Source organism: Symphalangus syndactylus, chromosome 9 (genome assembly GCF_028878055.3).
Source record: "Symphalangus syndactylus isolate Jambi chromosome 9, NHGRI_mSymSyn1-v2.1_pri, whole genome shotgun sequence".
NCBI classification, from domain to species: Eukaryota; Metazoa; Chordata; class Mammalia; order Primates; family Hylobatidae; genus Symphalangus; species Symphalangus syndactylus.
Window position 1 is genome coordinate 132602234 of NC_072431.2, and position 16913 is coordinate 132619146.

General features: G+C 39.5%; 1 protein-coding gene across 9 annotated transcripts in view; it reads right to left on the reverse strand.

Moving 5' to 3' along the window:
• Positions 1 to 16913, reverse strand: part of KDM4C (lysine demethylase 4C) — a 421337-nt gene that overhangs the window by 39719 nt on the left and 364705 nt on the right. For all 9 annotated transcript variants that reach the window (XM_063609188.1, XM_055294283.2, XM_063609187.1 and 6 more), the window contains one exon: positions 6973 to 7143. In XM_063609188.1, coding sequence (XP_063465258.1) covers positions 6973 to 7143 — 171 coding nt within the window. The remainder of the gene's footprint in view (positions 1 to 6972; positions 7144 to 16913) is intronic.

Consider the following 16913-nt stretch of genomic DNA (forward strand, 5'->3'; position numbering starts at 1 on the left):
TTTGTGGCAACTAGTGAATCTCCTGCATGGGACATCAGGGCAATGATATACTTTCTCCAGAGGATCCCCAGTGATGAGTGGAAACTGTCGCTATGATGCCTACAGAATTGTGGTCAGTGAGATATACACAATTCATAGAAAAAAGGAACAAGATGCAACTGCAACTTGAGTAAAGGCTTCAACATTTCATTCCTATGTCCAAGGCTTTAATGTAAAAAGTCATATGAGTTACATAAAAGGAAATAAAATTCTAGGACCTGGAAAGTACCACCTCCACGGACTTAACAGACAGTTCATGAAACTTGTAAGACTAGACAGGACCCCAGTGAAAAGTACAAGGTTTACAGAGTTGATGAATCCAATGAAACCTAACCTTAATTAGGAGCCCGTGCCCAATAACTGCAGGTTTATTCTTCAAAGGCATAACCAGATTCTATGCCTCTAAAATGGCCTTCAGATTCTACGATTATTTTTTCTTAGTAGACTCCTAGCCAATATGGTAATATTGCTTCCCCTTGATTGGGCAAAGTCTATCTACTTATCTATCAATCTTACGTAAATTGTGTTTATAAAGGTGCATCTGTGTTTTGTAAATATTATACTGGTTTACATACTGTTTTTGAAGATGTCTGAAATGGGAGAATTCAAACTAACTAATGTCTGATTTATTAAAGTTATGGGCATTAAATGCCTAGAAAAATTGTGACATTTGTGAGAAATGTACATATTAAATTTATAATCATAGTTAAAATGTCCAAGGAAATTTGGCTACATAAACATAACATGGTTAGGATTTGATTTATGCATTATATGAACATTAATCAAGGAACAAATGAGTTTGTTTTTTTATGCAAATATTAGATTTATAAATAAAATTTGTCAGATAAATTTAAACATTTAGAAAAGTAAATTTAGATACTCTTTTACATGTATAAAAGGTTTCCCTTGGAAGTAAAAATTAACTGGAATTTGGTGAAGCCTTTCATCTCACGGATTCCCAACTCCACAGTCAAGACAGAAAAGCGAGAGAACCCTGAACAGTGAAAGGCCATGTGGGCCATGCCTGCAGACCTCTAAACCAAAGAAAGTTTCCAAAGCCTTCTCTGGCAAATGTCCATTGATTCCAAAAGAACCAGAACTGCCTGGCAGAGAGGGGGAGAGGGAAGAGGAGAAGGGCATCCCTCTGGAGCACACATAACACAAATGGTCTGGGATGGGACAGGGCTTCCAAAGCTGAGGTGAGCTCACTGACAAGGGGTATCTGCCAATGCCATATATGCATGGCTACCTGACCTGAAAATCTACGACACCTCAAAATCTAGGAGGCAAGAGGGATCCAACAATGTTTCCCGGGATCCCACAGTAGAGAACATTTCTGGGAACAACTCTGTTCTAGTTTCTCAAACCCACTTGGATATTTTTTTTGCCTCTGGAATACCCAGATCTCTCCTACACCTATGCTTACCAAGCGAGGGCTTATGCAGGGCTCAACACGGAAACGCTTTTTACCCCATGTCCTACTGGATCTGTGTTTTCCCTTAGAGCAGACACAGCGTCTTCTACCTCAGCTGCACTATGCCACAAACAGCAGACCTTCTAAGGCAATAAGCAATGGAATAAGGGGACTAACCTGCAATCAGGACCTATCTCTGTCACCATGTACTTTGAGGAGGTTTTGTGTGACTTGGCAAGTATCACGTCTGTGAAATGAGTGTGAACTTACTCTGGAGCACGGTTTGTTACGGAAAGCCACTGAAATAACACTGAAACAATACACTCAGAAAACATAAGCATAAATGTAGGGAACTAGGCTATTACAAACTCTAAAAGTCCCACTTATAGCAAGTGGGAATGATAAATGGACTCAGCAAAACCTCACAATTAGGTTCTCATCTAATCTGACAAGTAGGCATGAAGTTCTGAGGACACATCTTCTAACTCCAAATTTCAAGACCAGAAAAGGTTAGTATAAACTAGATGGGAAGGAAAAAGAAAAAAAAAGTTCTACATACTAAAGTTAATATTCTAAAAAATTGGACTTTTCCTACTATATGTCAGGCATTTAGTTTATTTGCTCCTTTCAAATTAGTAGGGGAAAAAAACCGGGGCTGGAAAGTTTAAGAAAACTGCATTTATGTGAGAAAAAAACACTGGCTGCAAGAACCTCAGTTTGCATTGTACAGCCCTCAAAACTAAAGGCCTTAACTACTCACCCCCAGAATCTTGAAGACTATTGTTTTCACGCTTCTTTCACATTTCAACCAAAGCTGAAAAATGTAGCCAGTCCTCATGGAAATTCCAGTGATGGACTCCTGCTATCAAATTTCTAAATGGTCCTGTTTCTCTTCTCACGCCCAGTGGTGAATGTTAAGTGAGAACTCAAGTGTCCACTGTACCATTCTCCTCCCTCAAAGTGAGCTCAAAGTTCAGAGGAAAGGAAGCAGTCATCACTCTACTGTAAACAGGGGCATGCTAGAGGATCCCAGGTTTTGGCAGAGGCTAACAGAGGCCCTGGAATCTTTATGCTCATGAGTACTTTCAGGTGGGCAACTTTCATTCCCATCAAAATAGTGGAAGGTAAAAAAATTCATCAGAAGTGTGTCCCAATTTCATAGACTGACAGATGGAGGTGTGTAGTAATACATCTTCTATTACTTCCCTTGACAGCTACAGATTGCATGTGGAGTTTAACTGGGCTGATACACACATTTTGCAGGTGCATTGTTGAGAGAGAATTTTTTGGACATTTTTTCTGGCTAGCACAGAAATAAAGTACCTAGGTAGGGAAAGACATTTCCTGATAGTTCAAAGAGCATTTCTCCTTACTGCACCAAATGCTCTCTCCAGTCACATAACCCTAACATAAGCATTTTTAACGCCTGCCAAATTTATTCTCAAACATGGATAGGCCAGCCTGCATTAAAGGATTCTCATCTGTTGGGTTTATGAAATGATTTGTAATCATCAACTCTATAAATATGGGTATGTAACTTTCTTTACTAAAGCATCAGGCTCCATAAGGGACTCTATTTGTGTCATACATAGATAAATAGCTTCGGATGATTAAACTTGATATCCTAAATTTGATTTTCATAGGAAACTGAAATTGCACTGTACCCTTAAAGCAGTTCTAGTTAATGAGTACCTGAGGCTTAGAGAACTAGTTCTTCAGTAGCCAGTAACATTGGGGTCACATTACATTTGATGAATAATTTGATGAATAATTCTTCCCAGTGGCACGCACACCTGATATGCACATTGTGTGGATTAGAGAGTTTTTGGACAAACAGAAGAAAAACATCATTTTCTACCACCAGTTGCTCATGCTACAGGTATATCACCTAATGAAAACAAGATTTCTCTGAGGAATGTGAAATGTAGATAGCGTTTTCACCATATAATTATTCTGCCATGATCTTCAAGATACTGAGACAGAAACAAACCTGATTACATTTTCTTTTAATGTCCTGATGAAACTTTCCATTATAGTACTGAGCAGGGTCCCCATCTCCCAGACAACAGTTCTGATGTAGATGACTTATCAAAAGTGGAAGTGGGATGATCTTAGCAATTAAACCCCATGGCTTAAATAATGGTGTGTGGGGCTGGGCACCGTGGCTCATGCCTGTAATCCCAGCACTTTGGGAGGCTGAGGCAGAAGATTAAGTTGAGCCCAGGAGTTCAAGACCAGCCTGGACAACAAGGTGAGACCCCATCTCTACAAAAATATTTTGGAACTTCTCAGCTTCCGTAATCACAGAGCCAATTCCTTATCATCTCTTTCTACAAGTGTATGTCCTATTGGTTCTGCTTCTCTGGAGAACCCTGCCTAATACACTATTATAAGGGGAAAAAAAACTTCCCCTACAGAGTCAGCAATAGTGAGCTGAGGAAGCCTCATTCATCACCAAGGTAAGAGAGGGATGAGGCTACAGCAGCTAACAACGGTGACACTGTTAGAAAGTATATGGAACTTGAAACACAACACGATTGAATTATTCCTACTAGGAGCCTGGAACGGGGAGCCAGGAAGACAAGAGATTAGGATCTGGCAGTGGGGAGCACAGAGGGAGGAAAGATCAGCAAAAACAGAGAAGACCTGCACAAAGATGAATTTGGTTTTTGTTTTGTTTTTTTTCTAAAGAAGTTATTAGACCAATGGCAGTGGCTCACACCTGTAATCCCAGCACTTTAGGATGCCAAGGCGGGAGGATCACTTGAGCGCAAGAGTTTGAGACTAGCCTGGGCAACACAGTTCGACACCATCTCTACAAAAAAATTAAAAAAAAAAAAAAATTAGCCAGGCGTGGTGGCACATGGCTGTGGTCCCAGCTACTCAAGAGGCTGAGGCGGGAGGATTACTGGAGCCCAGGTGCGCAAGGCTGCAGTGAGCTGTGATCACACCACTGCCCTCCAGCCTAGGTGACAAAATGAGGCCCTGTCTCAAAAAAGAAAAAAGAAAAAAAAAGACATTACTATTCACCCACATTTAAATAGATGCGTCCTTTCCAATCTATGTGAATTCATGCCACTCCATGCTACCTGCCCCCTTCCAGGGCAACAGTTGTGGCCACATGGGCATACGCAACTGCTGCTAAGCCTCAAATCCTTATCAAAAATGCTAAGTGACAGCTAACCAAGCTGTAAAGAGTTTTGCTTTTTCATTCTCGTTGATTTAAATGGCATGCGCTCCAGAAAACTCTTCTACGGGTTAGCTTCTGTGTTCTTCTCACAACACTCAAGTGTACTTAAAATCATATTTGTTCTGGTTCACAGAGGGAGGAAATGGGGGGTGTCAAAGGAAAGACTTGCAGGATTTCAAACATTACAGGATCACAGACATTCTTCTCCAACGTAAAGACATCCCAGGAAAGCCTCAAAGTGGCATGGTGTGTATAGGCCTGTGATGTAAAAGAGAATCTAGGGTTCATTAATTCCTATCATGGCTAAAGACCTGTTTTACCTGTTTAACTGTGCTCAGGTTTTGAAATTAGTGCCCAGAAGTCTTTCATCCCACCACCACAGTGTTCCTCACCAAAAGGTCTTCTGTCTTTTGCCAGCTCAACATTCACAGTCTTCACAAGAGAAGGCTAATTCTGAAACAACTATGGAGCCTGCACAGGGCTGGGGAAAGTCCAGGGGCCTCATTCTACCAATGGCTTTTCATGCCTTTCTTGCTCCTGCATATCCCTTCTCCTATTGCTTTAAATGTCCTTTCTTCCCCAGGGTTAAGAGTGGAAGTTCTAGAGATGGATTACATGTAATCAAATAGCGTTTCTGAAACTTCTTAATTATGTGTGACCTTGAGACAATTATTCGCCATGTTGTGCCTCAGTTTCCTCAACAGCAAAATGTGAAAAATTATAGTGCCTAGTGTGTAGGGTTATGAGGATGAACTGAGTTCATGGTTCCAGTTCTTGGAGCAGTGCCTGGAACATGGTAAATGTCATCAAGTGTTACTCATTCTTCCAGCCTCAACAGGTGGTAGATTGCTTGTAGTTCAAGTACAGAACCACATGGGTTCTAGACATGGGTCCACGGTACAGAAAGCTTCCATTTACCAGCCTACCTCCCACCAAGACTGAGCAAGGATTACATCTTCTTTCTCTTTATGTTTCCAGCACCTAGTGTGGTAATTAAGTGACACACAGCAGGTATTCAGTGAATGTAGATTGAGTGCTTGAACTAATTCTAACAAGGAGAGTATGTCACCTAAGGGATGCTGTTTATGAATAACAATGGCAATGCAGTAAAGGGAAGCTCCAGCTAGAACCCTGGTAAGAAACACAATTCACTCTTCTGGGATTTTAAAATAATTTACATTCATTTGCTTTAAAATCTTTCAAATAAGGTCACTTTTCTTTATATACTTGTCATTCTTACCAGCATAGAGAGAGGTAAGTATAACAAAATTAACAGAATCAATGTTCTTTCAACTCCTGGAGACCAAAATCCTAGAAACTGTCTTCAGCAATCTCAAAAGGTTACATTTAATTTTCAAGTGCACATAATACACAATTATGACTATTAAAGAGTTGCTGAAAATATCTTTCCAAATACAAAAGCAAAGCATCAACAGAGACCCAGAACGAGGCAGAAGTGATGACTACATTATTAAGGGTCAGCTCCCCAAACTCACACACCCCCCGAAAGGAGAAGGGATAACAGGATCAGCACCAGACTAACTCACTCTCCTCTCAGTCACGGGATTTGATTTCGATGTCAAAAAAACCCTCTGTGGAAAGTGCTCTTCTTGTGAAAACACCCTGCTAGAAAGCAAGCCCTGAAACAAAGTCAGTCATTACCCTGCCACACGTTCACTAGTTCCTCAGAATGAGCCCCAAGGTGTTTGCTGAGGGGACAGAGGAAGGAGGAGATGGAGACAGACCAACAAGACAGCCAGATACACACACACGCACGCGTGCAGACACACAGAGAGTTCTAGTCTCCGCCACAGTAACGAAACTCATTAAATGCCACAGCCTTTCTTAGGTGTGACTTTTGTTACTCCCATGTGGAATATCCAAAGATTTAAATACATTGTCGAGTCAGATTAATCAAAGCCACCTTCTCTAGTTAAGCATAAAGAAAAAGAAGTCAGAAAAGAATTCAAATCTGTTCACATCCTGTAACAGAAAAGAATAGGTGGATTCATATCTGCTATGGTTTGAATAGGTCGCATCCAAAATTCAGGTGTTGCCAATCTGATAGTATTAACAGGTGGGCCTTTAAAAGGTGATTAGGTCGTGAGGGCTGCTCCCTTTTTTCTTGGCCAAATAACATTTCTCACTCAATGAAAAGAATCTGGGAAGATCAGTCTCAGTTCACCTGGATATTATTTAGAATGATAAAGTCTATGAACCAAGTGAATGAGCTACTCAAAAAGCCAAAAGAAAAATTCTGAAGGGCTCAGCTACTTTGTTTTTTTTTCTAATTACTCTGAGTAGCAGGCACTCAAGGAAGCCTACTTACCACGATATCCTCAGGAAATGTGTCTCTGCTGAACGAGCCATCATCAAACATGACCTCATAGAAGGTCTGTGATGTCACAGCCATCACTCTGCAACTGTAATACCGGGTGTTCCGATGCTTCGTGATGACCGTTTGACCCACGGAAATGACCTTCTCGCAAGCCTTGGACTTCTAAAAGAAGGGACACAAAAAAGGAAGAAAAGAAGTAAGAGAGAGAACAGGAAAAGAAAGGACGTAAAATAAAAAATATTCATTTGAAAAACAATCATTTATTTGACCAAGATTAAAAAAATGTTTAACTTAATATTGAGGAATAATTTCAAACTTACAGAAAAGTTGCAAGAAGACAAATAGTATAAACAATACTTGTTTATACTAACACTCTTTACCCAGGTTCATCCATTGGTTTTGTGTGTGTATGCATATACAAAGAGAGCGAGAAAAGAATATGTATGTATATATATACACATGTGTATGTGTATATGCAAATATATCAACTTCAGGAAACTGAACACTGATAGGATACTTCAATCTCCATCTATACTCCAGTTGGTCCAATGATCCAATAATGGCCATTATGGTATCCGCCTTCCCTACCCTCAAACTCCCAAGTACAGAATCCAGTCTAGAGTCAAGTATTGCATTTAGTTGCCACATCTCTTTAGGCTTCTTTAATCAGGACCATTTCCTCTGTCTTCGTTTATGGTAATGCTACTTTGGAAGGATAGAATTCTTCCTCCTTCTGCTTTTTAATAAAGCATGTGTCTTAAGTTTCCTCATGATTAGATTCAGGTTATACATTTTTGGCCAGAATCCCAAATAGGTGATGTTGTCTTGTTCTCAGGATATTCTGAAGGCACACAATGTTTGCTTACCCCTCAATGGTGATGTTAGTTTTGATCCTGATCAAAGTATAGTTCAATTTCTCTGCTTAATTACTATTTTTCTATTATACTAAAGCAATCTGTGAAAGACACTTTCATCAATATGTAAATATCCTGTTCCTCTTAAATCTCTGTTTGGAATTAGCATCCATTGAGTTTGGTGCACAATCTTTACTGCAATGGTGGTGTATGCTGATTTTTCCTGTTCTACCACCGCACCCACATTTATTACTTAGTTGATATTTGGTAAGCAGGAGTCTTCCATATTTCCCCACACCCATCCATCCATCCATCCGTCCATCCGTCCATCTTTCCTTCTATTCATCCATTGTCATTATGGGCTGATGAATTCCTCCTCCCCAGTTGTTTATAGTTCATACTTTATTTTATTATTTTGGTGTTCAAACTGTCCCAGATTTGACTAATAAGAGCCCCTTCATACTGGTTCTTGTGATCTGTCTTTCTTTCTTTTCCTTTTCTTTTTTTTTTTAACAGCAGTTCCTTACTATCTTGTCTGATAAGATGTTTCAGGATCATCTTGCACCAGTCCTGAAATTAGCCATTCCAGGAGTATGGTTCAGTTTAGAGGGACAGTGACATTAGAAACTCAGATACAGGTGCTTAGGTATGCTCTTATTACAGGAGTATCTTTGATTCTCAATCTTTCCAGTAGATGGAACAATGAAATACATGCATTTAACATGTGCACATATATGTGCATAAATACACACATGCATATATCAATTTGCCACAAACACACATATATTGGAAATCACTAGTTCAGAGTGATATCCCTATTCATCCCTGCAGGTTCTTTCTTGCCTCCCTCTATTCTATATTTGTATCTTCATCCTTTTTCAGTGAAAACCTTGGCTTCTACAATATAAACCCATTTACTCATTTGCTCAATCCCTAAATACACCCAAGTAATTTTTAAGACCTGTAGGAGAGCTGGATTAATAGTTTTAGACTAGAAAAACTAACGCATATGACAGTTCATTTTATTTTTAAATTAAGAATTAAGACTCAAGTTCAATTACCAGCTCATACTGATAACAGCTGGGTTGCAGCCCCTAGCTAAGAATATGGGCATGAGTTGTAGACTCCATCTTTACTTCATTTTCTCCCTCCCCATCTTCTCCTTCCACACATATTCCTGGCATCCTAAAAAACCATGTGTAGGCCTCAGGGTAGATACATCATGCTAGGGAAACAAGACTTAAGAATAAATGACTTCTCTCAGAAATACTTGGCAGAGTGATTGGCACATATTAAGTGCTTTAGAAATGTTAGTTTGTTGTCTTTTGGGTTGTTTGTTTTGATTCTCAAGATAAGGCTATAGTCCCCGTTCCCCTTTCAGGAACTCCTACAAAGCCTGTACCTACTAGGAAGAGACTGCAGTCAACATCTAATGTCAAAGTCTGCTCTCAAGACTGGATCTTCTTTATACCAGCCTCAAAGGCTCATGCATCAACTTTGATTTGTTTGATGTCATGAGCTCTGACCTGCTGGGAAGGCCCTGAACCAAGCTCATGGGAAGGTCCAGGCCTTCACAATCCCCAAAGGACCAAAATTAGCCTGACATGTCATCTGTACCTACAGAAAGCTGGGACTCATTAAACCCCAGTCTTTTCTTGCATGGATATTTAGAACACTCCTGAGAAATACAGTTTATCATCATCCAGAATAATCACAAGTCAATCAGAGGCTTTGCTTTTGTTTCCCCCGCGAATTTCAAAAAAGCTAAAACACCTTGTAGTATGCTTAATCTTTTTCTTCTAGAAACCAAACAAAGACATTCCCAGGGAGTCATTCATTCACCACTTTCCTCAACAGTCATTTGTAGCTAGCCAGGGGGCACCACATCTGGTGTTGGAAAGTCAAATATACAAAACCACTAAGGCTATATTACTGTTTCCTGGAACAGGCCTACACAGGTATGTGCCATGAAGCCATCTCACAAGTGGCGTGAGAGAAGACTGATGGAACACATTCTAGCATGCCATCTACAGCAGGACTCCTCATTCCTTGGCATGCAGCAGTCAGAATTAGGGGAAGAACCCAATCAAGGACAGACAGAGTGACAGGCATGACCAAAGGCCCAGAAGCAGGAAACAGCCATTCTGTTGTGGGAAGTGCAAGAGGTCTTGCTACGGTGTGGAAAGTGGGAGAAACTAGAGAAATGGCCCAGGGACCAGGGGTCAGGGCACTGGGGGTGGGGGAGAACAGTTCTTATGCCATCCTAGGGAGTCTAAATGTTATTCTGTGAACCTAGGAAGCCACTGAGGGGTTTAGATATAGAAGACAGGTGATCCAGGTCTGTATGGCCATAAACAAGCGGCTGGTGGAGCTTAGTGTGACAGTATAGTGGGAGATGAGGGTCTGAAGAAAGGAACTGGGGACAAGAATGCTCATGATTTGGACAAAGGGGAAAGCCCCCTTCCAAAAAACATCTTCATAAGGGTCTGTAACCATCTCTGTCATCTAGTGTCCCACATACCTGACAGAACGAAAGGATACTTTCCTTCTTTCCTTCCTGAAATCATTCCCCAGTGATTACTGGGTTGCTTGGGAAAATTTTCTGTACCTTTAGGTGTTGGTAGGTATGTAAACATTTGACAAAGCACAACAGTAAGAAGCCTGATTTATATGCACTATACTTGAAGTAGAAATCTTTAACAGCTAAGCGACAGTATATAACATACACTGAAATAATTACGCAGTTTACAACTTTACCCCCATTCATCCCCTTTAAATATATCCAACCTTTTAAAGTAAGAGAATGAGTTGGATGTAGTAATTAATATGAGTGGAGACACACCATGCAGAGTGACGCGACTCCAAGATTGGGCCTGTGACAGCTACTTCTTACAGGCTACAACTAACTCTAGGAGGCCACATTCACAACCTGTGTGGCCACAGACAGTGGCCCTGAGTGATGTGGATTAGGGACACACACAGCTTCATCTTGGCAGAACTTTCTTGTAGATGTTGCCCTCTCTGTCAAACTGAAAAACAGTCATTGTCAGAATTACAAGCATTGTATTTTATTATGATATTAGTTATTTAGTGTATATTTTGTTAAAATTGGAAGTTTAATAAAAATTGTTTGCCCTCAAAGGGGACAATGTGTTGGGATTTGCATTATAAGCTGATTACTCTTACTAGCTGTGTGATCTTGGGGGTGTTACATAACCCTTGTTAGCTTCCGTTTGGTCATCTGTATACCTAAATCAAAGGTATGCTATAAAACAGGATGAAGCACAAAGGATGCCTAGCCTCACTGGTAGCAGACTCTCAGCAAATCCTAACTGGCTTCATCTAGGAAATGAAGAACATACTGAGACCTTCAGCTCAGGTGAATCAACCACTTTCCTATGGTATCTGAGTCATTGGCATGGATGAATGGGCAGCACCCTGACTTCACACTGACAAGGATCAGTCCAGCCCCAAATCACTGCCGGGAAAATAATCCAGGCACCCACCCCTCACCTCACTCGCTCCAGTAACCTCTGACTCTACTCTTGTCAAATTCAGGCACATGGCTATTGTGCCCAGGAAGGAAGGCATAATGTGGTCTCCTCTCCATCCCCAGGGCTCCCAAAGCCTTTGTTAACAACTCTCTTAAGACCCTGGCCACATGACTCTTTCAGCTACCATCCCTTTAATGACAGGGTAAACTCTACGAATCAGTGCCAGAGCTTGTCTTTTTATCCACAGAACCCAGCATGGTGTCTGTAACACTGTTCCTGACAGATGAACAGTGAATGAATGAATGGACGGATAAATGAGTGAGTGAGTGAATAGGCACAGACAAATTTTCAAAATGGAAGAGGAATGAATTCTATCTGCTCCTGTCCAGAAAAGGGCAAAGAGAAGCAAAGGGGCACTGTAGAGTGATATCCCTATTCATCCCTACAGGTTCTGTTTGTTTAGTTTCTCTTTCTTTGGCTAGGTGTGCATGTATGTGGGTAGCGGAAGGGAATAAAGAAGGTTTATGGTGAGATTCACAGGGTCTGGAAAGTAGAAGAGGCTAGCCAAGGGAAAAGGAAGGTGATGCAGGCTTTATAAGGAAGAGGCTGGCTCCGGATCACAACCATTTTCTTCCTGCTTAGGATATGAAATTTATGCAGATTGGCTGGTTAGAAAAATGGCCAGTATATAAATTAAATACACAACCTTCATCTAAATAAAAATTCTCAGAAACTTCAGGCATGACCATTTCATGAGAAGTACTAAGGGAAATGGATTCTTTCATAATGCTATTTTGATAGGATTTCTGATTTATTTTTGCAAGAAAAATGTATTGACAAGCATACCCCATAACTGATTATATATCCTCAAAAATATTTCCTGTCAGAAAAGTCTTAAGAATCCATTGATGTTAAGAATGTCATTTCTGATCAGAGAAGACAGGCGTCATGCGAGGGCATCCATCAGATTAAAGAAATGGCCATGGTGTTCTGAAGATTAGTGTGTAAGCTAAGGCTGTAAAACTTGAATTTTCTTTAATATGAACTAAGCAGAAATGAACCAACAGTGGCTTAAAAAAATATACATGTCATTTTAAAAAATGGTAGGGCCAGTTAAAGATGCTGGGGATACGACCAAAATGTTAAGTAAAAAAACATTATAGACATTCCATAAAAGCATAAATAATTCCTAGGAACAATAACACATCTAGAATTTGCAGAATATGTCCATCTACATGAGGTAATTAAATTCTCCCAATAATTTTGTGAGGTAGTTTTTATTTTGAATAAATAGATCATGTAACATCTACTGACACTCTTGACAAAGTCAAGTGACTTTTCCAAGATCTCCGAACAGTTTAGAAGTAGTCTAGAGCGGTGCTCTCCCATGACATGTGATATGGTTTGGCTCTGTGTCCCCACCCAAAGCTCATGTTGAATTGGAATCCCCAATATTGGAGGTGCGGCCTGGTGGGAGGTGACTGGATCACGGGGGTGGTTTCTAATGGTTTAGCACCATCTCCCTAGTGCTGTCTTGTGATAGAGTTCTCATGGGATCTGGCTGTGTAAGAGAGAGAGAGAGAGAGAGAGTGTGTGTTTGTGTGTGGCATCTCCCACTGCTATCTCTTCCTCCTGCTCAGACCATATAAGATGAGCTGCTTCCCCTTTGCCTTCCACCATGATTGTAGGTCTTCTGAGGCCTCCCCATCCGTGCTTCCTGTACAGCCTGCAGAACCATAAGTCAATTAAACCTCTTCTCTTTATAAATTACCCAGTCTCAGGTAGTTCTTTATAGCAATGCGAAAACAGACTAATACAACATAGGTGCTCCAGACCATCAACCAAAAGAATAAACATGGAAAGAAAAGGAAATAAAACCAACCAGAAAATAAGCATGGCAAAAAATGAGTGAAGAAATAAAACCAACCAGGAAGTAAACATAGAAAAACATGAGCGAGGAAATAAAGCCAACCAGGAAGTAACACCAATAGAATTCAAGCAGTGGCCTAAAGAAATTACATTTCCTTTTTTTTTTTTTTAATTTTTATTTTTTTAAGTCTTCTATTGATTGAATGGAAGGTATTGTTCTAGATACTTGTTGAGGCACTTCCCACGTAAGATTTATTTACTTTCCTCAATATACCCACAGGGTTGGATTAGTAACTTGGATTTGGAGCATGTCTGGTGATAAAAATGCAGAATGTATAAGCTCTCACTTTTCATCTATGTACACATATGTATACACACATGTACAATGTGGTAAATTTCCAAACTGCTCAAAAATCTTCACTCCTCCCCGTTTCCACATCCTGTGCATATGACTTTGTAGTTCCCCCCATCAAGGACTGAAGTTCATTTCCCACCCTTTGAGTCTGGGCTAGACTGTGGCTTAGCTTCCACTGGCCAAAAGAATATAGCAGAAGTAATGGTACACAGATTCATAGTCTTTTGTTCAAGAGGGCTTGAACACTTCTGCTTTCTCTCTAAGAACCTCAGACTCTGCTGTGTGAACCAGCCCAAGTTACCCTGTTGGAGATGAGAGATCACACTGACCACAGGCCATAAACCTGTGAGAGAACCCAGCCAAGATCAGACAAGCTATTCTGCAGCTGACCACAGATGCATGAGGCAGCATAGCTTAGACCAGAAGAACCCCTCAGCCAAGCCTAGCCTAAATTGATGACCTACACAATCATGAGCTAAATAGTTATCACTGGTTTAAACCGCTAAATCTTGTGATGATGTGTCACTCACATAGATATGGATGCCTAGAAAAAAGGAACACTGAGAAAATGTATACTAAAATGTTAGTAATGTATAACTCTGGGTAATGGGATTTATTTAGTACTTCTTTATGTGTTTCTCTGTATTTTTCATGGATTATATATTTAATAATTCCTGAAATACTACATGTAAAAAACTAAGAGTCCTTCCAATTTTTAAAAATTCCTTAAATATCAGCCAGCCCATGTATGGTCAGAACTATTCAACTGATATGCTAAAAACAAAAACAAAAAACAGCTGACCAAGTGAGTTAGGAAGAAAATATCATCGCCAACATTTATTCTTCAGTTCAGTAAATATGATGTAAGAAAGACTTGAGAGAATGAACACTTTGTAAAGTGAAATGATAAAAATTTGGTCATAAAATTTCATCTGACTTACCTAAATCTCATATTTAAGGCAAACATGATCTAGGAAAAAAATTGCACTTTTACTTTGTTTTTAATAATCACCACTAATTCCAAAGACATGTTGTTTCAGTCAAATAAATAATTTCATTCTCAGGTTTGGGGCTGTATTAAGAAAAAAACTAATCAGGTCTTTTTGGAATTCGTTACTATACTTGTCCTTCCCATCATACTAAGCCACCTCTAACGGACAGCACTAATAATAAGATCCAGTTGTTTAAATGTAGAAGAGTTTTCTCTCCACTGATAATACCACGCTGCCTTCAATCAAGTGTGAACTTTGAAATTATACAGGCCCTTATAAGAAACTCTCTAGCTTTCCTAAGACTACCAATGTTGAAATAAATAGCCAAATTTCAAATGAAAGACAGCTAACTACCAATGATTACAACCTAAAGAAGGAGGAAAGTATGTTCCTAATACCTGGACTGCTTCATCAAAGGCACAACAACATCCAAAAGGCTGACTTGAAAAAATTTAAAGTTAGCATTTAGAAAATCCAATGAAAAAAAAATTCATCATTCCTTGCCTGATGAGCATTCTACAGCAGTGAACTCTGAGCCAAAATGCCAAGAACAAGCTGTCAATCAATGCCATGAGGAAGAGCAATACTAGAATGGGATGGGGTTTAAAAAAGTGGCATTTAAATAAGAAATTAATAATGGCTCACTACAAATAAGGCACATTCTTGGGTGCTAAGAATAAAAATAAAATAATGAGAGAGTCCCTTCTCTCAAATAGCTCACACACTAGTAAGAGAGAGACAGACATGGCTGATCATAATGTAAGGTATTAAGAGAGCTCAGATCAGGGAAGGAAGAGGCCCTCGAGAAAAGAAAATGCAGGCAAACATCTGAACCAGGCCAGAGGCTGCCAGGAAGTGCACATGCACCACCCCAGGAAGGCTGTTGGAATATGTGCCAGGGACCTCTCTGGATACTCTGTGAAGCCCTACTCAGAACTATGTTTTCAAATGCATAAAATAAACACAGAAGATTACAAACAAATAATTATATTAGAAAAATAAACTTGTTTTTCTTTCTTTTTTTTTCTTTTTCCTTTTTGGTTCCCTGACCGGGAAGGAAAAATAAATGTGCTTTTAAAATAATGCATTAAATACTAATATCCAAAGGCAGGTCTAACAACTATTAATATCCTGATTACAAAGTTGCTGATGAGCATAAATAATATTTTTTAAATTTCTGTTAAAATGGTAATATGATTTCCATTGTAGACAGTTACAAAAACTGTTAATGCAATCTCTGCCTATGCTCAAGATTGACAGAATTGTTAAATTTGTGCTAGAATTAATGAAAGAAAATAGTATTTTTCCCCATTTTCTAAGACACAAATTTTTCTTCGTAATTATTAAAAAGATTTTATCACCTGGAATATTTAACGATGCAGTAGCCAATCTTCTAACAGTAGACTTAGGAAAATGGCAACAATGCTATTTATATAATGGTGCTTGTATATACTGTCACTAAAAAGACACAGTAATGAAACGAAACTCAGTGAAGGCACCTTATGAAGGGTTAAGTTATGGAAGCTAAAATAGGTAATTTTTTGGTGACCTAACCTGACACAGTAATCTAACTTAAACACCCAAGTGGACATATGTACTGCATTCTTAAATATCATTTCTCCCCACTGAGTTTTTGACAGAGACCAGAGAGAGAACAGTTAATCTCTAGGGCAAGAGCACAGGGGGAAGGGCTTTTGTGAGGTAGAATGAGAGAAGATTCTTTGCTTTGGCCGTATAAGTAGTCTCTTATCAGACCTGGCAAGGCTAACCTGTGTTTACATCTGGAAGGAGGGTCACCCAACATCTAGCAAGATGAGTCATGGGCGGAGATGTCATCTTGGGAAAATCCCCAACTGGGTTCTCTATCTACACATGATGTTAATAAAGGGCATAAATCCAAATGCAATAATGTATGTAGAAACCCACAGCGCCAGCAAGGTTGAACAGGTGAAGAAACCAAACTAAGTAACTTAGCCAATGTACAGGCCAAACAGCACACTTCCATTTGTATGCAATGACCCTTTCACCATCTCAACTTTGTTATTTCTCCTTAGTTTCTATCAATTAATAACCTGTGAAATATTATTATTATATTTTTTCAAAGTATCCATCTGATAAAAATTTCTACAAGGATTGGAATAAATAAAACTATTCTTCTTTTACCAAAGGTATGCAGCAGGAACCACTCATCTAAACTTGCCTTGTCATAGTAAAAGCTTTCTTTGTAAATTATAAGAGCTAGGTAAAAATCTCTGCCCAGAAAAACCTAAATCCCTGGGGCTTCATGAAGAAATACTTGCTCTTACAGCACGAATACACATATGACTCATCAAAACGTCACAAGTATTTAATTTTCCACATGTCTGTC